Here is a 24,069-nt window from a genome sequence, read left to right as displayed (position 1 = left end):
ATCCCTGTGAGCCTCACATGCCCATGTGTTAAAAAAGTGTTAAACAAATCAAAATATATGTTATATTTGAGATTCTTCAAAGTAGCCACCCTTCGCCTTAATTAATAACAGCTTCGCACACTCTTGGCATTCTCTCAAACAGCTTCACGAGGTAGTCCCCTGGAATGCATTTCAATTAACAGGTGTGCCTTGTTAAAAGATCATTTGTGGAATTTCTTTCCTTCTTCATGCGTTTAAGCCAATCAGTTGTTTTGGGACATTTGTAGGGGGGTATACAGAATATAGCCCTATTTGGTAAAAGACCAAGTCCATATTATGGCAAGAAGAGCTAAAATAAGCAAAGAGAAATGACAGTCCATCATTACTTTAAGACATGAAGGTCAGTTAATGAGGAAAATGTCAAGAACGAAGAAAAAGTTTCTTACAAGTGCAGTCGCAAAAACCATGAAGCGCTATGATGAAACTGGTGCTCAGCATATGTGAGAAGTCCTTCAAGACAAGTGCTCAGCATATGTGGGAACTCCTTCAAGACTGTTGGAAAAGCATTCCAGGTGAAGCTGGTTGAGTTTGCAAAGCTGTCATCAAGGCAAAGTGTGGCTACTTTTTTAGAATATAAAATATATTTGGATTTGTTTAACACTTTTTTGGTTACTCCATGATTCCATATGTGTTATTTCATAGTTTTGATGTCTTCACTATTATTCTACAATGTAGAAAATAGTAAAAATAAAGAAAAATCCTCGAATGAGTAGGTGTGTCCAAACTTTTGACAGGTACTGTATATATTTTAGATCTGTCCTCTTAAACCTTACTGTACCTCTGCGACCCCACTTTGAGAACCCGATTTGGAGAGTATCAGAAAGAGGTTGAAAACAGGTTGATGAAACTATGTTCTCTTTGAAATGTCATCGTCCTGTTTTTGGAGCAGGGTCTGGTATGTTACAAATTCATGGAACTGTTCACTTCAAACTAAGAGGAATCAGTCCACTCACTAAGTCCTTAGTCATTCATAGTGTGAAGTGCTCTAATGCGATGCAGAGGCCAGTTTACTGTTAGCAAACTAAAGAGTTTAGTTCATACAGTAGTTGGAATTCCAGTGTTGAGATCTCCATTGTAGTTCCAGTAAGGAGTATAAATACTTTTTCCTCCCACAAACTTGGTTCTTATTCCAGTAAAACTCGTCTATTCAATAGACTTCAGTTCCTCTTGAGTAGCTCCAGTGTTGCCATCATTCTCAAGTAGTAGGAGTCAAGGAGCAGGCCTGACCCCTAGAGTGGTGAGATCTGGATATTGCCCCACCATCCACTACACAGACCTGACCCCTAATGGTGAGATCTAGGTATTGCCCCACCTAGTGGTTAAATCTGGGCATTGCCTCACCATCCACCACACAGCCCTGACCCCTAGTGTTGAGATCTAGGTATTGCCCCACCAAGTGGTACGATCTGGGAATTGCCCCATCATCCACCACACAGCCCTGACCCCTAGCGGTGAGATCTAGGTGTTGGTTGCCCCACCTAGTGGTGAGATCTGGGTATTGCATTCACTATCCCTTACACAGGTCATTTGTAGAGTATGTGCTTCATCAGAACTATGATGGGAAGATTCAGATTCCATAAATCCATCGATCTATCTGCACAGAATACACATGTTCATTTGATAAAAAATGGCACATTAGACTTCTCTATATGATCATATATGTACATTGTCATGATGTCTAAAGGTGTTTTATATAACACATCATAAAAAGAGGAGGAACACAGACGGGTGTGAAGCTGATATATTTGGGGGTTTCTGTTTTCCGAATGAATAAATAAACCTGAATTACAGCAAAATAAATAATATGTAATGGAGGTGGAGGTTTGGAAACACTATGACAGGGTTTCCAAAACATGGTCCTCAGGACCCCAAGGGGTGCACGTTTTGGTTTCAACTAATCATCAAGCTTTGATCATTGGAATCAGCTGTGTAGTGTTAGGGCAAAAAACAAAATGTGCACACCGTGGGATCCGTAGGACTGAGTTTGGGAAACGCTGCACTACGAGGATGTACAATGAGATGAAAGGTAGGCAGGTGGGTGGGCAGCATCTTTACTATCCAACTGTCTGGTCATTTTGGTATTTGTTCGGTGGTACAGTAGCGTGACGGCCTCCAGCGCTACAGCCTCCAATAGTAGTGCACTGAACTCCACAGCCTGAACTCAAGCCCTGTTAGGTGTTATACTAGAGATATTACAGAAAGGAGGAGATGGGAATCGCATTGGGCTATGAATGGAGGAATGTATAACAGCAGACTGTTAACCAATCACATTCACGTTGTCATGCTGCATCACGCTGTTGCTAAGCAAATCGTCACGCAATTCTCAAAGTCAGGGTATGAATCGAGAAACCTGCCTATCTTCCTCAAAAGTAGGTAATGTCACGATTCCAAAGCTATACGATATTACACAGAACAAGTTCATTATCTCACATCTCGGGAAAAGATTTCTAATGTTGGGTTTTTGAGCTCTCCTTGTCCCAGAATCGCCCCGAGAATGCACCGCGGGCCCATTGACGACACATGGGCAACGTACACAATGAGCATTAATACGATTCCATTGGAGTTTCCCCATCTCCTCCTTAAAAGTATCTCTGGTTATATCAATTGACATATCACATAATACATCTGGTATTTTAGCTCAGTGGTTCTGGTGACTGTTTCTATCCCTGGAGATGCTACTTTGTAGTGGTTGTTGGTAGACAGACAAGGAGAGGTAGGTCTTAAAGCCGTGGGTTACTTTGCTGCGCCTTCTGCTGTCTCGGAGTGGCCCTTGCTGCTGGGTTTGTGGGCCTGTTTCTGTTGCTGCTCCAGCTCTTTCTTACGGAGCTTCTCTCGCTGTTTGTCCAGTTTCTCCCGGTTCCTCCGAGCCTTCTCCATCAGGACCTTGAGGTCTTTTGCCTTCTTCTTGATCAGAGCCCGGTCCTGGGAGGAGGCAACGCCAAGGGTCTGTACACCAACACACACACACAGGGCAAGGGTCAGAGATCGGGGGGGATGTGAGTGAAGAGATACACATGCAGGGAATGCAGGGAATTGAACACAGCAGCTAGGGTCTAATAAAATACATCACGAGCTGTAACAATTTTAGCCTGTTTTTTTACAGTTAATATCTTTGGCCCAAAGCTTCAGGGTCAACTGTATAGTGTGGTGCCCTATAGCGCACCTCAGATTGAATCCCAAAGTAACTAACACAGCTGGATATGCACATTAACACAGGTTTCAGCTCTTTACCTTGAGCTCAGTACTGTCCAGCTGCAGTAGCTGGTCTCCGTCTACGTTCTTGGCCATGAAATCTGGGATGTACTGCTCCAGGTTTAGTCCCATGAGCCAGCGGGACACCTGCTGGGAGGTCCACTCTGTCACAATGAGGTTCTGCCACTGGTGCTGCTTGGGGCACTGGCCCCCATCTAGGATCTAGATACACACACGGTTGGAGGTATATAGAGATCCAAGCTTTCTTAAACCATTATTTCTCTCTCCACATGAAGTGACGAGAGCAAACACATAGTGATGGGTGATTTAAAATGAATCATTTCTAAATGTTTAGAATAGGTGTTGACAGCATGCTGAAGACTGAATATCACATAAGAAACATGTAGTCCCAAGGTTTTGGAGTATCTACCGGTATGTTAAAACAATATGAGAATTATTGATGGATGGAGGCATGTGAGGTAAACACATTTCCTTTCAGCCATTCAGAGCCAGATCCTACCTCCTCATCTATCATATCCAGACTCTGAACATGGCAGCACAGGGGACAACGGGACAGGAGAGGCCAGTCAATACAAAAACACAGCAGCACGCAATGGTGCCCTTTACAGGCTTACAGGGCAGGGTCTGCCAAACTCTGTCCTGGGCCCCCTGGGTGCATGTTTTGGTTTTTGTCCTAGCACTACACAGCTGATTCAAATGACCAACTCATATTTTTATTTATTATTTTACTAGGCAAGTCAGTTAAGAACAAATTCTTATTTTCAATGACGGCCTAGGAACAGTGGGTTAACTAACTGCCTGTCGTTCTGCACCTTGTCAGCTCGGGGATTTGAACTTGCAACCTTTCGGTTACAAGTCCAACGCTCTAACCACTAGGCTACCCTCCAAGTGGTGATAAAGCTTCATCATCAAGCTTTGATTATTTGAATCAGCTGTGTAGAGCTAGGAAAGAAACAAAACATGCACCCAGGACAGAGTTTGGGAGACCCTGCTACAGGGTACATACAAGATACAAAATGGCTGAATGGTGAACCTACTGTTGCTTACATCAAAGTTAGTTAAATTGAATATAAGTTGTAAGGAATTAAACAAGAAACAGGTCATTCGAACACCATTGTTACACAGTCCGGACACTTGGCATGGCAGGAGCACTATGTGGTGAAATATAGGCACTTAAAATCTAGTTCAATAACTACTGCTTGTTGATACTGGGTTGATACTTTATGTGAGATCAAATCTTTGTTTCACACCTCGTCTGAGGAGAGCACCAGGGTGTGTGAGCGACCGGACATCTTGGCTTCAGTCAGCAGACCACTGACCTCCACTGAGCTGCTACTGCTGACACTCAGATCATCCTTCATCACAGGACCCTATGTAGAACAACACCATGCAGAAGTCTATTAGTCCTTAGTCAAAACATTGTTTATATCCAAAATGGCATCCTATGCCCTATTTAGTGCCCTATGGGCCCTGGTCAAAAGTTTGTGTGCCATTTCATGCCCAGACTTTTTGTTTTTACCTTTATTTAACTAGGCAAGTCAGTTAACAACAAATTCTTATTTACAATGACGGCCTACCCCGGCCACAACCTGGGCGTCGCCCTATGGGACTCCCATTCACATCCGGTTGTGATACAGCCTGGAATCGAACCAAAGTCTGTAGTGACGCCTCTAGCATTGAGATGCAGTGCCTTAGACCGCTGCACCACTCAGGAGCCCATCTCACATATTGTAATCCCCTCTCAACACACAGAAATTCATTTTTGTTGTGTGATGTTTTTAATCCAAAGCAACTAAATTCCATTGTTGATGTAATTTGCTGCTGATTACAAAATGAATAGATGGACTAGACAGGATGGACTGTTACATACATATTCTGTGGACTTATCGCTAATTCAGAGACATATTGAATCATTCAATGATGTGACGTAATGAAATATAACTTTGATATTATACTGCATAATTAAGCAATTTTACTGTGGTTTGAGTTGTTATTTGGGGATCTGTAGCTGAACTGAGTCATCTTCTCTCAGCAGTGTGTGTGAGAGAGAGTGTGGGTGAGTGTGTGTGTATGCGCATATGTCGGTCTGTGAGTGTGTGTGTGTGTGACGAACAGGCATGTGCGCATGCATGTGTGTTTATGTGTGTGTTTACCTGCGAGACCTCAGTAGTTCTCCCTGTCCCCAGTGATAACAATAATAAACTCTGTCTGGCAGACAGACTGGGGGCATCTTAATCTCTGAAGCTTACAGCTGGCCAGACCTACCTACCGCCCAAGGTGGGCTTTCCTTAGTCAACATGGTGTCAGCGTTAGCCTTCATTAGACGTCTGCACAAACATAACCCTCCTTGTGATTTGAGGTACTGTAAATCTGTCTGATTCTCTTGTCTGTGGCCAGATTGGATCCACTGAGCTCGGTAACTAGCTGCTTTTTTGGGGTGAAAAGCTTGAGCCAGATGCACACCATCCATTAGTGATTCCCTGTTGTGCAGCCTTGAGGTTTGTGAGAAGAGAGAGAGATACATCACTTGAACCTCACCTTAGGGGAGCGATAGGCAGCTAGATTCAGCCCCGGGATGATTTTTGTTGGTGGGGATGGCCAGGAAATAATTATAACAATTTGTACACTACAAATTGACCACAACTAAGCCCAGAAAGAGATTGTATTTCAAAAATAACAATAATTTCATACCTTGATTACATTGAGACACAATTGCGTCTCTTCTTTTATTTGTGTGAATACTTGGGAACAGATTTCCTAAAGTAAACACATTTTAAGATGAATTCCAGCTGATTTTAAAGTATTTCTTTTACTATAAACTTAGGGGGGCAAAACAAAATCACTTGCGGGCCGGTTTTGGCCCACGGGCCGACTGTTGCCGAGCTCTGCCTTAAGGTTATGTATCAAGGATGAAAGACTAGATACTATGCAAAAAATGTGGTATTATATTGAAGTGATTTCCCCATTACTATGGACAAATCAAACAGCCAGTGATTGAAAGAGAAATGCTGTTACGCAAAAACCCAACCTCTGAAATGAAAATAACAAAATAAATGCTGATTCACATTCTTTGAAGAAATTATGAATGATTCATTACTGTTCAGATTTCCATTTGATTTAATTAACTTCAGTCTAATCCAACATGCCTCTATATTTGTGTAAAGTAAGAGATTTCTGTTAAACGCATCAAAACCAGACACAGGTTAAATCAATGCAACGTGAACAAACAATATGCAACACAATAAATAGCCTTTAGGTATTATCTGCATTAGAACACATCAATGAGCACTGTCAATACATGTTATCATGTAGATGCCCTGTTTCTGATCACCGTGCCAACAGTTTTGAATCAATGTTGGTTTCCCAAATAGCACCCTCTCCCTCTCCCCTACATAGTACACTACGTTTGACCAGGGCACTATGTAGGGGAGAGGGTGCAATTTTGGACACAACCAGAGTCTACAGTATTTAATCAAGGTCAATAGTTTAAACTCACATGGTCCAGTACTAGCCTGGTAACCATACTGTCTGTCCATACTGTCTGTGCTGAAGCCAAACATCAGCCTATCATCTACACCACGACAGAAGAGTTACTGTATGTACATCATGGGACCTGGCTAGTCTAGTACCACTACAGACACACAGTTTGGGTTTCTCTTCACACACATACCTTGGCCTTGAGCCTCTCTGGGCTATTCTCAGCGGAGGGCTCTGTAGAACTAGGGAAAAGAGACATGGGTTAGTAGAGAAAACACAGATCAAACATTGAGATACAAAAACAGTGTGAAAATAGGTTGGGAACAACAGACTGGGACAAACAACTACAAACAGAGTGCCAAAGTTACTAAACCCCTATACCCCCAGAGAGAATCACACCAGTAAAACCCTGAACCTCCAGAGAGAATCACACCAGTAAAACCCCTAAACCTCCAGAGAGAATCACCCACACTCTCTCTCACAGTAAAACCCCTGAACCTCCAGAGAATCACACCAGTAAAACCCCTGAACCTCCAGAGAGAATCACACCAGTAGAACCCCTGAACCTCCAGAGAATCACACCAGTAAAACCCCTAAACCTCCAGAGAGAATCACCCACACTCTCTCTCACAGTAAAACCCCTGAACCTCCAGAGAATCACACCAGTAAAACCCCTGAACCTCCAGAGAGAATCACACCAGTAAAACCCCTGAACCTCCAGAGAGACTCACACCAGTAAAACCCCTGAACCTCCAGAGAGAATCACACCAGTAAAAAGTGGGTGTGGGTGGGATGGAGGGGTGGGTTTGATGGGGTGGTTCTGGTGGGGTGGGGGGTGGTTTTGGTGGGATGGAGGGGTGGGTTTGGTGGGGTGGGTTTGGTTTGGTTTGGTTTGGTGGGATGGAGGGGTGGTTCTGGTGGGATGGAGGGATGGTTTTGGTGGGATGGAGGGGTGGGTTTGGTTTGGTGGGATGGAGGGGTGGTTCTGGTGGGATGGAGGGGTGGTTTTGGTGGGTTGGAGGGGTGGGTTTGGTGGGATGGAGGGGTGATTTTGGTGGGATGGAGGGGTGATTTTGGTGGGATGGAGGGGTGATTTTGGTGGAATGGAGGGGTAGGTTTTGGTGGGATGGAGGGGTGGGTTTGGCAGGATGGATGGATGAGTTTTGGTGGGATGGAGGGGTGGGTTTGGCGGGATGGACGGATGAGTTTTGGTGGGATGGAGGGGTGTGTGGGTTTGGGTGGGATTTAGGAGTGCATTTGTGGGATGGATGGGTGGGTTTGGGTGCGATAGAGGGGTGGGTTTGGTGGGATGGATGGGTTTGGGTGGGATGGAGGAGTGGGTTTGGTGGGATGGATGGGTGGGTTTGGGTGGGATGGAGGAGTGGGTTTGGTGGGATGGATGGGTGGGTGGGTTTGGGTGGGATGGAGGAGTGGGTTTGGTGGGATGGACGGGTGAGTTTTAGGGGTGGGAGAGGTGTGCAGTGATCTCTGTGCGTTGTGTAGGAGACCCAGCTGTGTTGTTGTCTGCAGTCACAGCAGCGGCTGCCAGCCACCGTGGGGATTTAGATGAACACCCCATAACAGAACCCTTTGTGGTTCCAGGTAGAACCCTTTTGGCTTTCATGTAGAACCCTCTGTGGAAAGGGTTCTACATGGAACTCAATAGTGTTCTACCGTGAACCAAAAAGGGTTCTTCAAAGTGTTCTCCTATGGGGACAGCCAAAGAACCCTTTTATGTTCTAGATATTACCTTTTTTTCAAAGAGTGCAGACACAGACACACACAGATCTGTACATAGGGGACATTTCACCCCGTAGCCAGAGGAACACAGTGGCAGAGAGGTGGTTAGTACCTGTTTCCTGGTGAGCTTCTAGGGTCCTTCCCTTTGCTTCGTGTCAGTGGGTCCAGACCGCTCCTGGTGATCTTCTCGTCCAGGCTGAGAGAGGGGCTGGACACTACAGGAGACTGAGACCCTGCACACATCATCAGAAAGGTTCAAGAAATAGATGCAAACCTCCAGCAACAAGTATTAACATCACTACATTATGATCAAGGACGTGACTTTCTCTGAAGTCATCTTTGAAGACAATGTATGTTCTGCATTCATATTCGTAAGATGCTGTCCTCATCATCATTACAGTTTTTGCTCTGTACTGAAAGCGCTCTATCTTGAAAACTGGACCTAAGGCATGTACCATTTTGGGGGGATTATATTAACACGGGTCTAATGAACAAAATACTCAAATAAATATGAGTTGCCTATCCTTTATTGATGTGGGTAACACTAAGTATAATGGTTTATGATGTGGTTCTACACTGACCGGTGTTGTCTGCTGCCTGCTGGAGGAGGGTGTGTCTGGGGGAGCCCTCAGCACTGCCAGGGGCCCTGGAGGCTCTGCATTCATCCACAGTACTGGAGGCTGCACTCCGCATGGATGAACGAGTATTGCCAGGGCCCTCTAATGCCTGGAGAGAGAGAGAGACAGAGAGACAGAGCGAGTAGAAAGGGAGGCAGAGAGAGAGAGAGGAGACGCAGAGAGAGGGGAAAGGAGAAGGAGGGACAAAGTAAGGAGGGAGTGAGGGATCAATAAAGAAGGGGAAAGATAGAAGGAGAGATAGAAAGAAAGACAGAAAGATGAACACAGAGAAAGAGAGATTTACTTTAACAATGCTATCAAAAATCTGAGGACTATACTGAAGACTGTCTGTCTGGTGGCTGTCTGTCTTCAGTATAGTGGCTGGTGACTGTCTGTCTTCAGTATAGTGGCTGGTGACTGTCTGTCTTCAGTATAGTGGCTGGTGACTGTCTGTCTTCAGTATAGTGGCTGTTGACTGTCTATCCTCTGTATAGTGGCTGGTGACTGTCTGTCGTCTGTATAGTGGCTGGTGACTGTCTGTATCCAGTATAGTGGCTGGTGACTGTCTGTCCTCTGTATAGTGGCTGGTGACTGTCTGTCTTCAGTATAGTTTATTTTCTGGCTGGTGACTCTGTCCTCTGTATAGTGGCTGGTGACTGTCTGTCTTCAGTATAGTGGCTGGTGACTGTTTGTCTTCAGTATAGTGGCTGGTGACTGTCTGTCTTCAGTATAGTGGCTGGTGACTGTCTATCCTCTGTATAGTGGCTGGTGACTGTCTGTCTTCAATATAGTGGCTGGTGACTGTCTGTCGTCTGTATAGTGTCTGGTGACTGTCTGTCTTCAGTATAGTTTATTTTCTGGCTGGTGACTGTCTGTCTTCAGTATAGTGGCTGGTGACTGTCTGTCTGGTGGCTGGTGACTGTCTGTCCTCAGTATAGTGGCTGGTGACTGTCTGTCTTCAGTATAGTAGCTGGTGACTGTCTATCTTCAGTATATTGGCTGGTGACTGTCTATCCTCTGTATAGTGGCTGGGGACTGTCTGTCTTCAATATAGTGGCTGGTGACTGTCTGTCGTCTGTATAGTGTCTGGTGACTGTCGGTCTTCAGTATAGTTTATTTTCTGGCTGGTGACTGTCTGTCTTCAGTATAGTGGCTGGTGACTGTCTGTCTTCAGTATAGTGGCTGGTGACTGTCTATCCTCTGTATAGTGGCTGGTGACTGTCTTCAATATAGTGGCTGGTGACTGTCTGTCATCTGTATAGTGTCTGGTGACTGTCTGTCTTCAGTATAGTGGCTGTTGACTGTCTGTCTTCAGTATAGTGGCTGGTGACTGTTTGTCTTCATTATAGTGGCTGGTGACTGTCTGTCTTCAGTATAGTGGCTGTTGACTGTCTATCCTCTGTATAGTGGCTGGTGACTGTCTGTCTTCAATATAGTGGCTGGTGACTGTCTGTCTTCAGTATAGTGGCTGGTGACTGTCTGTCTTCAGTATAGTGGCTGGTGACTGTCTGTCTTCAATATAGTGGCTGGTGACTGTCTGTCTTCAGTATAGTGGCTGGTGACTGTCTGTCTTCAGTATAGTGGCTGGTGACTGTCTGTCTTCAGTATAGTGGCTGGTGACTGTTTGTCTTCAGTATAGTGGCTGGTGACTGTCTGTCTTCAGTATAGTGTCTGTCTTCTTCAGTATAGTGGCTGGTGACTGTTTGTCTTCAGTATAGTGGCTGTTTGTGACTGTTTGTCTTCAGTATAGTGGCTGGTGACTGTCTGTCTTCAGTATAGGTGACTGGTTGTCTTCAGTATAGTGGCTGTTGACTGTCTATCCTCTGTATAGTGGCTGGTGACTGTCTGTCTTCAGTATAGTTTATTTTCTGGCTGGTGACTCTGTCCTCTGTATAGTGGCTGGTGACTGTCTGTCTTCAGTATAGTGGCTGGTGACTGTTTGTCTTCAGTATAGTGGCTGGTGACTGTCTGTCTTCAGTATAGTGGCTGGTGACTGTCTATCCTCTGTATAGTGGCTGGTGACTGTCTGTCTTCAATATAGTGGCTGGTGACTGTCTGTCGTCTGTATAGTGTCTGGTGACTGTCTGTCTTCAGTATAGTTTATTTTCTGGCTGGTGACTGTCTGTCTTCAGTATAGTGGCTGGTGACTGTCTGTCTGGTGGCTGGTGACTGTCTGTCCTCAGTATAGTGGCTGGTGACTGTCTGTCTTCAGTATAGTAGCTGGTGACTGTCTATCTTCAGTATATTGGCTGGTGACTGTCTATCCTCTGTATAGTGGCTGGGGACTGTCTGTCTTCAATATAGTGGCTGGTGACTGTCTGTCGTCTGTATAGTGTCTGGTGACTGTCTGTCTTCAGTATAGTTTATTTTCTGGCTGGTGACTGTCTGTCTTCAGTATAGTGGCTGGTGACTGTCTGTCTTCAGTATAGTGGCTGGTGACTGTCTATCCTCTGTATAGTGGCTGGTGACTGTCTTCAATATAGTGGCTGGTGACTGTCTGTCATCTGTATAGTGTCTGGTGACTGTCTGTCTTCAGTATAGTGGCTGTTGACTGTCTGTCTTCAGTATAGTGGCTGGTGACTGTTTGTCTTCATTATAGTGGCTGGTGACTGTCTGTCTTCAGTATAGTGGCTGTTGACTGTCTATCCTCTGTATAGTGGCTGGTGACTGTCTGTCTTCAATATAGTGGCTGGTGACTGTCTGTCTTCAGTATAGTGGCTGGTGACTGTCTGTCTTCAGTATAGTGGCTGGTGACTGTCTGTCTTCAATATAGTGGCTGGTGACTGTCTGTCTTCAGTATAGTGGCTGGTGACTGTCTGTCTTCAGTATAGTGGCTGGTGACTGTCTGTCTTCAGTATAGTGGCTGGTGACTGTTTGTCTTCAGTATAGTGGCTGGTGACTGTCTGTCTTCAGTATAGTGTCTGGTGACTGTTTGTCTTCAGTATAGTGGCTGGTGACTGTTTGTCTTCAGTATAGTGGCTGGTGACTGTTTGTCTTCAGTATAGTGGCTGGTGACTGTCTGTCTTCAGTATAGGTGACTGGTTGTCTTCAGTATAGTGGCTGTTGACTGTCTATCCTCTGTATAGTGGCTGGTGACTGTCTGTCTTCAATATAGTGGCTGGTGACTGTCTGTCTTCAATATAGTGGCTGGTGACTGTCTGTCTTCAGTATAGTGGCTGGTGACTGTCTGTCTTCAGTATAGTGGCTGGTGACTGTCTGTCTTCAGTATAGTGGCTGGTGACTGTGTCTTCAGTATAGTTTATTTTCTGGCTAGTGACTCTGTCCTCTGTATAGTGTCTGGTGACTGTCTGTCCTCTGTATAGTGTCTGGTGACTGTCTGTCTTCAGTATAGTGGCTGGTGACTCTGTCCTCTGTATAGTGGCTGGTGACTCTGTCCTCTGTATAGTGTCTGGTGACTGTCTGTCCTCTGTATAGTGGCTGGTGACTGTCTGTCCTCTGTATAGTGTCTGGTGACTGTCTGTCTTCAGTATAGTGGCTGGTGACTCTGTCCTCTGTATAGTGGCTGGTGACTGTCTGTCTTCAGTATAGTGGCTGGTGACTGTCTGTCTTCAGTATAGTTTATTTTCTGGCTGGTGACTGTCTGTCTGGTGACTCTGTCTTCAGTATAGTGTCTGTCCTCTGTGACTGTCTGTCCTCTGTATAGTGTCTGGTGACTGTCTGTCTTCAGTATAGTGGCTGGTGACTCTGTCCTCTGTATAGTGGCTGGTGACTGTTTGTCTTCAGTATAGTGGCTGGTGACTGTCTGTCTTCAGTATAGTGTCTGTCTTCAGTATAGTGGCTGGTGACTGTTTGTCTTCAGTATAGTGGCTGGTGACTGTTTGTCTTCAGTATAGTGTCTGGTGACTGTCTGTCTTCAGTATAGTGGCTGGTGACTCTGTCCTCTGTATAGTGGCTGGTGACTGTCTGTCCTCTGTATAGTGGCTGGTGACTGTCTGTCCTCTGTATAGTGGCTGGTGACTGTCTGTCCTCAGTATAGCGTCTGGTGAATGTCTGTCCTCTGTATAGTGGCTGGTGACTGTCTGTCCTCAGTGTAGTCGCTGGTGACTGTCTGTCTGGTGGCTGGTGACTGTCTGTCCTCAGTGTAGTCGCTGGTGACTGTCTGTCCTCAGTGTAGTCGCTGGTGACTGTCTGTCTTCCTGCTTTTCTAAGCCTCTATACTGTAGTCGGAGTCCCAAATGGCACCCTATTTCCTGTATAGTGCAGAGTCCTATGGGCCCCGGTCAAAAGGGCCCTGGTCAACATTATTGCTGAGTACCTGGGAAAGAGTGTTTTCCAAAAGAGACTTGACCAGCAATTCACTCAGTAAGGAAGGAGAAGAGGTTTTGATACCACTCAGGATTAAATAGGTGTGTCGCAGGGCACAGACTCGTAGCCAGAAATGAATATATTACATAAAGGCTTTTATAAACTGGGTGATCCGAACCCTGAATGCTGATTGGCTGACAGCCATGGTATATCAGACCCACAAAACATTTATTTTTACTGCTCTAATTACGTTGGTAACCAGTTTATAATAGCAATGAAGCTCCTCAGGGGTTTGTGGTATATATATATATACACCATGCCTAACGGCTGTATCCAGGCAGTCCGCAAGAACAGCCCTTAGCCGTAGTATATTGGCCATATACCACACCTCCTCGTGCCTTATTGCTTAATTATATAAGGGCAGAGGACAGACAGGACTAACCACACACACTCACACTGATTAACTTCAATAAATCATATAAGTATGAAAACAGTTCAATTCATTTTCAATGAGTAATGTTGATTCAACATCCGGTAGTGATTATAGCAGACTGATGATATCATCAATGAGACTAAAGTCTGTTGTATGTATTAAAATGGTGTGAGTCAACAGAACTGGTGCTGTGTGTGCGTGTGTGAGTGTCCATTCTAACCTCTCCCTCTGTAGAGCTGATGCTGTCCTGTAGTAGTCCTCTGGAGAGTCTCTGTCTACTTCCAGCGTGGGGAACCACCTCACTCAGCTCTGGAAAAACACACAAGACAACACTGATCTCAGATCGGTTTGTGCTATCATTTTTGGCATGACAAGGAGTTGACATTATAGTACAAACAGATCTGGGAACAGGCTAACAAAGGTCCTCTTGCTATAGAATTACATGAACATACTGTATAGATGAAATCTGTGATAAAAGAGAGGCTGTTGGTCATTAGGTACCATACATGTGTAGATCTATCGCAGGCCTTTATCCCCAATCAATCTAGCGTCCTGTCTAGGGGATGTCCTTGTACATCAAGCTGCCTCATGCTACAGAAACAGGAGATAGGCTCCTGCTCCTATGAGCCGTTCTGCGTCCCACAAGCCAAGGCTACTTACTTCACTATGGACAGATTTACAGGACTGTATGAACGGTATGTAAATACACACACAAACATCCAAATCAAATCACACTCCACTATTCACAGAACAGGCCTAATCACAGAAGGGTCCCTCCCTCCACCCCTCTCTCTCCTGCTCTCTCTTTCCTTCCCTCCCTCCCACCCCTCCCTCTCGCTCTCCTCCCTCCCTCTCTCTCCCGCTCTCTCTTTCCCTCCCTCCGCCTCTCTCCCCCTGCCTCCGCCTCGCTCTACCTCCCTCCCTCTCTCTCGCTCCCTGATATTGCTTAATCAACTGCCTCATTCAGTCTCTCCAGATCTGGATCAGTATTCGGAGACTGCCCACTGTGCCCTCATCAGGTCTTTTATGGATCCCGGAGATGGCAGATCAAGGGTCACTGCATCCATTATGATGGACTGGAAGAAGCCAGAGGAGCCCAGAAAAAAAGACCAGTGATAGTATGGATCCCAAATGGAATCCTATTTCCTACATAGTGCACTAAATAGGAAGTAGGGTGTTATTTGGGACCCAAACCATGTGTTTACGTCTGAAGGACAGATTTAGTTTGCAATGGTTTACTGTTTGTTTGTTTACTGAAGTGGCATTGGAGTACAAGGTCAAAGTTCAAAGTGCATTCAGAGGTAATGCACAGTGGGTGAAAAAAATAATAAGAGGGATTTGCAAAAGAGAAGCATCAAGCAAAACAAGCATTAATACAAGGACACATCTCAAGCCTTTGTGTACTGTTAGTCTTAGAGCTAGTGATGACAGTATGCATTAATACAAGGACACATCTCAAGCCTTTGGGTACTGTTAGTCTTAGAGCTAGTGATGACAGTATGCATTAATACAAGGACACATCTCAAGCCTTTGGGTACTGTTAGTCTTAGAGCTAGTGATGACAGTATGCATTAATACAAGGACACATCTCAAGCCTTTGGGTACTGTTAGTCTTAGAGCTAGTGATGACAGTATGCATTAATACAAGGACACATCTCAAGCCTTTGGGTACTGTTAGTCTTAGTGCTAGTGATGACAGTATGCATTAATACAAGGACACATCTCAAGCCTTTGGGTACTGTTAGTCTTAGAGCTAGTGATGACAGTATGCATTAATACAAGGACACAACTCAAGCCTTTGGGTACTGTTAGTCTTAGTGCTAGTGATGACAGTATGCATTAATACAAGGACACATCTCAAGCCTTTGGGTACTGTTAGTCTTAGAGCTAGTGATGATAGTATGCATTAATACAAGGACACATCTCAAGCCTTTGGGTACTGTTAGTCTTAGAGCTAGTGATGACAGTATGCATTAATACAAGCCGCTTCCCAAATGACACCCTATTCCCGAATCCCTACATAGTGCACTACTTTTGACCAGAGCCAATCGGATGCCATTTGGAGTGAGACACAGTCCTTGTTTGCCCCTCCATGTCCCTAATAAGGTAATAACAGCAGAGTTTGAGGGCAAAGGAAATAGGAAAGGAGCTGATAGGACAGATGTAGGGTGTATCTCAGGGTTTGAGTGACACTGACACATCAACCCCTCCTAAGGATGTGTCATTTCTCTCTACAGCCTCCATTGCCCTGTATTGAAATACCCTGATAGAGACTTATAGCTAAGACAGGGATACGGTGATGGGGGACAAGCTGTCCTTGTTTCATTGGCAATAGAGAGAAATAGTAATGGCGTCTTTTTGTCGGCACTAACTCCGCCATGGCTCATTGGACAAAGCCTATTAGGAAAATGAATGGCGTTTTGGATAAACGGCGAAAAATAAGGTCTGTGCGGAACACAGGCTTAGGAGATCTTATATGTTTTGTTCTATGAGATAACCTTCATCAGTTAATGTCACTTTGTGAATTTTGAAGAATTTGAGTAATAATAAAAAGGTCATAAAATCACAGGGTTAATGACTCTTTAAAGGTCATGTTAACTGACTGATATTATCTCACAGAACAAAATAATTAAAATCTCCTAAGTATGTGTTAACCTCTGACCTTATTTTCAGCGTTTATCCCAGAACCCCATTATTTCCTCATTCATTTCCCTATAGGGATGGCTGAACGAACCAGAGGTAACTTGTTTCCGGGTTTTAGGACTACAAACTGGCGCGTTATGGAAACAGTGTACTGAATCTTTCTCACAGTACAAGCTTAAACAATGCATCATCTACAGAGATGGTTCATCCCAAATGGTACCCTATCCATATATAGTGCACTACTTTTGACCAGGGCCCATAGGGAAGAGAAGTGAGAAGTGGGGGATGAGTGGTTAAGAGCATTGGGCCAGTAACTGAAAGGTTGCTGGATTGAATCCCCAAGCCGACTAGATGACAAGTCTGTCAATGTGCCCTTGAGCAAGGTACTTAACCCTAATTGCTCCTGTAAGTTGCTCTGGATAAGAACGTCTGCTAAATGACAAAAAATGTACAATTAGAATGGATGGAAGATTCAGGGTCAATCATCTGAGCATAACCAGTAATGTGTATTCTATTTCCACATTGTGGGTATTACTGCCTAGGGAGGGAGCTAGACTAGACTATGACCACTGTATTTCTGGATCTCTCCATCTCCCTGAGACTCACCTCTTGCAGGGCCGGCCATCCCAGGACTCTGCTGTTGGGCGCTGTTGTTGTTGTTGTTCATCTGGATGCCATTTTGTTTCATCAGTTGCATCAGCTCAGACTCCAGGGCTGCAATCTGCGTAGAAACCGTTTCAAATGAGTTTCAGGCTTAGCGACCCACGCAGTGTGGCTGTCCAGTGGCTCCCTCCACTGGCAACATCATGTACCAGCAGGTGAAATGTCTAATCAAGGCAGTGGACTAATGTTGAACTGGGGTAATTACATAAGGGATTTATCTTGTACTTAGACAGCTTTGCACTGTACACAGTCAGCATTGTAAGCGTATACATGTACATCAAAGCCATGTACTGTGGCAAGTATGTGCTGAATGCTCACCTAAAAAGGAATGGGTGTAATCAGCAGCATTGAGAAAATGGGAGAGGGAATATACAGAGAAAGTATAGTTACCCTGACTTGCAGTCCCTGGATCTCCTCCAGGTGGACCTTCTCTGTATCCTCCAGCCTCTTCCTCTCTGCTTCCTCCTTCTGGACAAACTCCACCTCTCTGGAAGAAACAGAGGGGTTAGAAGGGTGTGTTGGTGGCCCTCTGACAGGGGTGGGGTTAGAAGGGTGTGTTGGTGGCCCTCTGACAGGGGTGGGGTTAGAAGGGTGTGTTGGTGGCCCTCTGACAGGGGTGGGGTTAGAAGGGTGTGTTGGTGGCCCTCAGACAGGGGTGGGGTTAGAAGGGTTTGCTGGTGGCCCTCTGACAGGGGTGGGGTTAGAAGGGTGTGTTGGTGGCCCTCTGACAGGGGTGGGGTTAGAAGGGTGTGTTGGTGGCCCTCTGACAGGGGTGGGGTTAGAAGGGTGTGCTGGTGGCCCTCTGACAGGGGTGGGGTTAGAAGGGTGTGTTGGTGGCCCTCTGACAGGGGTGGGGTTAGAAGGGTGTGTTGGTGGCCCTCTGACAGGGGTGAGGACAGAGACAGAGTGTTAGGTGGTTGGATGGTTGGGGACAGCTCCTCTCAGAGGGGTGACGACAGGGACAGAGTGTTAGGTGGTTGGGGACAGCTCCTCTCAGAGGGGTGAGGACAGGGACAGAGTGTTAGGTGGTTGGGGACAGCTCCTCTCAGAGGGGTGACGACAGGGACAGAGTGTTAGGTGGTTGGGGACAGCTCCTCTCAGAGGGGTGAGGACAGGGACAGAGTTTTAGGTGGTTGAGGACAGCTCCTCTCAGAGGGGTGAGGACACGGACAGAGTGTTAGGTGGTTGGATGGTTGGGGACAGCTCCTCTCAGAGGGGTGAGGACACGGACAGAGTGTTAGTGGTTGAGGACAAGGATGTGAACGGATGGGTAGAGCTCATCTCTGTGTTGTCTCCTTTAACAGGAGCGTACAGGGGTAAGGGAAAGGGAAAGGGTGCAGTGTGTGTGTGTGTGTGTGTGTGTGTGTGTGTGAGATGGTAAAAGGAGAGTATCCCAGGGAGAATAGGAGCTCAGTGAACTTAAGTCAGAGAGACAGTCAGACACAGACCTGCCTCTCTCTTCAGCAGGGCTGAAGGACGCAAGGCTCCCTCGCACACACACACACACACACACACACACACACACACACACACACACACACACACACACACACACACACACACACACACACACACACAAGCATAACAAACCCAATACGGACATGTCGATCAAGGGCAATTAAAGGCATTCAGAGCGGAGAGGGACAAAGAGGTTCTGATGAGAATGACCATAGAGATCAAGTCACTGCTGAGAAAGAGGCTGCGGTGTGGGGGAGAGCTGCACAGGAAGGAAGTCAACACAGCTCTCTCTCTCTCTCTCTCTCTCTCTCTCTCTAAAGCAATCCTTCAATTGAGTGCCACTTGGTTAAAATGTCCTCCAGACTAATGGGTGGAATTTGTTTGTGAAATTGTTTGATAAATATACTATAGGAAAATAACTAGGTTTGAATAACATATAGTGAGTGTATTACCTAAAATAAGCAACAATTTGAAATGGCCTCTAAACTTGGACTTGAATTAAAAAACAAAGCTACATTAATAAGGTTTGACATATCCATATGAACTAAAGTAGTCTGAATAATGTAGTAATACATTTTCAGGTTTTCAGTCGTAAACAACCAGTTTAACACTCATAGCAACAGATGACATGGTCACATCTGAGTGGCTAGTTACTAGACCAGAGCAACAGATCTGAAATGTGTGGTTAGTTACAGACTAGACCAGAGCAACACGTCTGGAGTGTGTGGCTAGGTACTGACTAGACCAGAGCAACACGTCTGGAGTGTGTGGCTAGGTACTGACTAGACCAGAGCAACACGTCTGGAGTGTGTGGCTAGGTACTGACTAGACCAGAGCAACACGTCTGGAGTGTGTGGCTAGGTACTGACTAGACCAGAGCAACACGTCTGGAGTGTGTGGCTAGGTACTGACTAGACCAGAGCAACACGTCTGGAGTGTGTGGCTAGGTACTGACTAGACCAGAGCAACACGTCTGGAGTGTGTGGCTAGGTACTGACTAGACCAGAGCAACAGATCTGGGGATGAGTAACTCCCGAATAGGGGATAGAACCTGGGTTCGTAACATAACAGCCTTACCAAGGCTAAGAATGTTACAGTATATTGAACCAGTGTATTGTCTAATTTAGAGCAGTTTAGTACCAGACTTTGACTCACTTCTGCTGGAAGTCTTTGATGAGTTTCTTGGCCTTGTTGTACTTCTTCTCTAGGGTGGTGTACTGGAACTGGGCCTCCTTCAGGTGCTCGTTGACAGTGTGGCACAGGGTCTGGGCCTCGATCCAGTAACTCTCCAGCTTCAGCATCCTCTCCTTGTTCTCCTCCATGCTGGCCTTCAGCTGGCTCTTCTCCTTCTCCCAGCGCGCCTTCTCCCTCTCCACCACAGCAAGCTGGGATAGACATGCACAGATAAGCATGGTATTACACTCTCACACCAACACGGCCTACACCCACCCTAGGTACATCATTAAAAACAAACAGTGGAACACAAATACAGTATTGACAGATTTCCAAATACTGTAATGTACAAGCCAGCTGACTGACTAGACACACTGTGGTATTACGTGTTGTCACGATACCAGTACTTTGATACGAGGAAGCAACTAAGCAAAGCAAACAAAACATGAAGATGACAACATTTCTTTGGAAATAGTCCTAATGTTGAAAGAAACATTTGTACATTTTTTAAGCTGTAGCACACAATATTTGACAAAAGTAGGTTTTAAAGAAACAAAGACTTGAGTCTGCTTTGTGTTTGTCTTTTTGCCATGGAAACTCAGGTACAGTATGATAGTCAACACTAAAAAAGAGACTGTGCTATGGGTTAAACACATAACATAAAACACATAGCACCATAATATACTTGACTTAAGGCTAATCCAGACTTCACAACGGAGAGAAACTAACAGACCATGTCCTGACAAGCCCTTCGTTGAGCTTAGTTTATTGGTGTGACCTCCTTCTAAACATTGTTATTGTATTAAATCCTTCTACTCCTCAGGGCAAACTTCTAAAGCAACCCTCTCCCAAGGACCACCAGAGCAGCTCATGCTCAGAGTATTACACCAACAAGCTTATCTTTCAATTTCACCAAATCCACTCATTGAATTGAGTTAATATCTCTAAATCATTTCCTGCAGTTTGAGCTAAGCTGTCCTCGTGAGGATGCAGAGGGAGGATGAAGAAGAAACATTTAGAAAGCTGTGCCTGCTTGCATGTCACTCTCACTTAACCACTGGCTCTCTCACTGCCCAGACACCTTTGACATGAAACTGCAAGAGGCAACTCTGCAGTGAAGCTAAACTGATCAAATATACATGCAATTGCCTTAACTATTCATTAATACCTTAAAATAGAAACTATTATACCCTGCACTGTCCAATGACGTCCTGTTTCCAAACATATGTCTATTTCTCATGCGTATATTGCACTTAATTTGCCTTTTATACCATTCATCTTAGAGATGACAGCAGGGGACATTTCTTACCTTGTTTTTGAGCTTCTGTATCTCTGCCTCGGTGACAGTGTGCTTGATCTGCAGCTGAGGGAGTAGAAAGGGAATAGGTCGAACTGATGATCAAACCCTTGACTGCGCAGCCTCTGTTCTGGGCTAGCCTCGTGCACACACACAACCACTGAGAAGATCCACACAGCCCAGCCCATGCATGACAGCACTCTCTACCACTGACAGGGAGAGACTCACAGAACAGGAGACCAAGAAGGAGAGAGAGAAAGGTCCAAAGTAGAGAGGAAGAGAGAGAAAGGTCCAAAGTAGAGAGGGAGAGAGAGAAAGGTCCAAAGTAGAGAGGGAGAGAGAGAAAGGTCCAAAGTAGAGAGGAAGAGAGAGAAAGGTCCAAAGTAGAGAGGGAGAGAGAGAAAGGTACAAAGTAGAGAGGGAGAGAGAGAAAGGTACAAAGTAGAGAGGGAGAGAGAGAAAGGTCCAAAGTAGAGAGGGAGAGAGAGAAAGGTACAAAGTAGAGAGGGAGAGAGAGAAAGGTACAAAGTAGAGAGGGAGAGAGAGAAAGGTACAAAGTAGAGAGGGAGAGAGAGAAAGGTCTAAAGTAGAGAGGGAGAGAGAGAAAGGTACAAAGTAGAGAGGGAGAGAGAGAAAGGTACAAAGTAGAGAGGGAGAGAGAGAAAGGTCTAAAGTAGAGAGGGAGAGAGAAAGGTCCAAAGTAGAGAGGAAGAGAGAGAAAGGTCCAAAGTAGAGAGGGAGAGAGAGAAAGGTACAAAGTAGAGAGGGAGAGAGAGAAAGGTACAAAGTAGAGAGGGAGAGAGAGAAAGGTACAAAGTAGAGAGGGAGAGAGAGAAAGGTACAAAGTAGAGAGGGAGAGAGAGAAAGGTACAAAGTAGAGAGGGAGAGAGAAAGGTCCAAAGTAGAGAGGGAGAGAGAGAAAGGTACAAAGTAGAGAGGGAGAGAGAGAAAGGTACAAAGTAGAGAGGGAGAGAGAGAAAGGTACAAAGTAGAGAGGGAGAGAGAGAAAGGTACAAAGTAGAGAGGGAGAGAGAGAAAGGTACAAAGTAGAGAGGGAGAGAGAAAGGTCCAAAGTAGAGAGGGAGAGAGAGAAAGGTCCAAAGTAGAGAGGGAGAGAGAGAAAGGTCCAAAGTAGAGAGGGAGAGAGGGAGAGAGAGAAAGGTCCAAAGTAGAGAGGGAGAGAGAGAAAGGTCTAAAGTAGAGAGGGAGAGAGAGAAAGGTCTAAAGTAGAGAGGAGAGAGAGAGGGAAGGTCCAAAGTAGAGAGGGAAGAGAGAGAAAGGTCCAAAGTAGAGAGGGAGAGAGAGAAAGGTACAAAGTAGAGAGGGAGAGAGAGAAAGGTACAAAGTAGAGAGGGAGAGAGAGAAAGGTACAAAGTAGAGAGGGAGAGAGAGAAAGGTACAAAGTAGAGAGGGAGAGAGAGAAAGGTACAAAGTAGAGAGGGAGAGAGAGAAAGGTACAAAGTAGAGAGGGAGAGAGAGAAAGGTACAAAGTAGAGAGGGGAGAGAGAAAGGTCCAAAGTAGAGAGGGAGAGAGAGAAAGGTACAAAGTAGAGAGGGAGAGAGAGAAAGGTACAAAGTAGAGAGGGAGAGAGAGAAAGGTACAAAGTAGAGAGGGAGAGAGAGAAAGGTACAAAGTAGAGAGGGAGAGAGAGAAAGGTACAAAGTAGAGAGGGAGAGAGAAAGGTCCAAAGTAGAGAGGGAGAGAGAGAAAGGTCCAAAGTAGAGAGGGAGAGAGAGAAAGGTCCAAAGTAGAGAGGGAGAGAGGGAGAGAGAGAAAGGTCCAAAGTAGAGAGGGAGAGAGGGAGAGAGAGAAAGGTAAGGTCAAAGTATAGAGGGAGAGAGAAAGGTCCAAAGTAGAGAGGGAGAGAGAGAAAGGTACAAAGTAGAGAGGGAGAGAGAGAAAGGTACAAAGTAGAGAGGGAGAGAGAGAAAGGTACAAAGTAGAGAGGGAGAGAGAGAAAGGTACAAAGTAGAGAGGGAGAGAGAGAAAGGTACAAAGTAGAGAGGGAGAGAGAAAGGTCCAAAGTAGAGAGGGAGAGAGAGAAAGGTCCAAAGTAGAGAGGGAGAGAGAGAAAGGTCCAAAGTAGAGAGGGAGAGAGGGAGAGAGAGAAAGGTCCAAAGTAGAGAGGGAGAGAGGGAGAGAGAGAAAGGTCCAAAGTAGAGAGGGAGAGAGAGAAAGGTCCAAAGTAGAGAGGGAGAGAGAGAAAGGTCAAAGTAGAAAGGGAGAGAGAGAAAGGTCCAAAGTAGAGAGGGAGAGAGAGAAAGGTCCAAAGTAGAGAGGGAGAGAGAGAAAGGTCCAAAGTAGAGAGGGAGAGAGAGAAAGGTCCAAAGTAGAGAGGGAGAGAGAAAAGGTCCAAAGTAGAGAGGGAGAGAGAGAAAGGTACAAAGTAGAGAGGGAGAGAGAGAAAGGTACAAAGTAGAGAGGGAGAGAGAGAAAGGTCCAAAGTAGAGAGGGAGAGAGAGAAAGGTCCAAAGTAGAGAGGGAGAGAGAGAAAGGTCCAAAGTAGAGAGGGAGAGAGAAAGGTCCAAAGTAGAGAGGGAGAGAGAGAAAGGTCCAAAGTAGAGAGGGAGAGAGAGAAAGGTCCAAAGTAGAGAGGGAGAGAGAGAAAGTTACAAAGTAGAGAGGGAGAGAGAGAAAGGTACAAAGTAGAGGGAGAGAGCGAGAAAGGTACAAAGTAGAGAGGGAGAGAGGGAGAGAGAGAAAGGTACAAAGTAGAGAGGGAGAGAGGGAGAGAGAGAAAGGTACAAAGTAGAGAGGGAGAGAGAGAAAGGTACAAAGTAGAGGGAGAGAGCGAGAAAGGTACAAAGTAGAGAGGGAGAGAGGGAGAGAGAGAAAGGTACAAAGTAGAGAGAGAGAGAGAGAAAGGTCTAAAGTAGAGAGGGAGAGAGAGAAAGGTACAAAGTAGAGAGGGAGAGAGAGAAAGGTACAAAGTAGAGAGGGAGAGAGAAAGGTCCAAAGTAGAGAGGGAGAGAGAGAAAGGTCCAAAGTGAGAGGGAGAGAGAAAAGGTACAAAGTAGAGAGGGAGAGAGAGAAAGGTACAAAGTAGAGA

At 45.5% G+C, this 24,069-nt stretch overlaps 1 protein-coding gene across 3 annotated transcripts in view; it reads right to left on the bottom strand.

Moving 5' to 3' along the window:
• Positions 1 to 726: 726 nt before the first annotated feature.
• The window catches only part of LOC112229482 (neurabin-1), a 106,617-nt gene continuing 83,274 nt past the window's right edge, over positions 727 to 24,069 (bottom strand). For 2 of the 3 annotated variants that reach the window (XM_042310429.1, XM_024395347.2), the window contains exons 8-19: positions 21,032 to 21,085; positions 19,705 to 19,934; positions 17,482 to 17,578; positions 17,035 to 17,149; positions 14,006 to 14,094; positions 9,051 to 9,195; positions 8,582 to 8,702; positions 6,923 to 6,971; positions 4,503 to 4,622; positions 3,752 to 3,775; positions 3,271 to 3,453; positions 727 to 2,985 (exon numbers count right to left, since the gene is read on the bottom strand). In XM_042310429.1, coding sequence (XP_042166363.1) covers positions 2,773 to 2,985; positions 3,271 to 3,453; positions 3,752 to 3,775; positions 4,503 to 4,622; positions 6,923 to 6,971; positions 8,582 to 8,702; positions 9,051 to 9,195; positions 14,006 to 14,094; positions 17,035 to 17,149; positions 17,482 to 17,578; positions 19,705 to 19,934; positions 21,032 to 21,085 — 1,440 coding nt within the window. In that variant the 3' untranslated portion in view covers positions 727 to 2,772. The remainder of the gene's footprint in view (positions 2,986 to 3,270; positions 3,454 to 3,751; positions 3,776 to 4,502; positions 4,623 to 6,922; positions 6,972 to 8,581; positions 8,703 to 9,050; positions 9,196 to 14,005; positions 14,095 to 17,034; positions 17,150 to 17,481; positions 17,579 to 19,704; positions 19,935 to 21,031; positions 21,086 to 24,069) is intronic. The other variant, XM_024395348.2, reaches the window with a different exon arrangement.

The sequence above is a fragment of the Oncorhynchus tshawytscha genome, linkage group LG31 (assembly GCF_018296145.1).
Source record: "Oncorhynchus tshawytscha isolate Ot180627B linkage group LG31, Otsh_v2.0, whole genome shotgun sequence".
Classification (NCBI taxonomy): Eukaryota; Metazoa; Chordata; class Actinopteri; order Salmoniformes; family Salmonidae; genus Oncorhynchus; species Oncorhynchus tshawytscha.
Note: the sequence above shows the minus strand (reverse complement) of the source record. Positions and strands in the feature narration are given on the sequence as shown.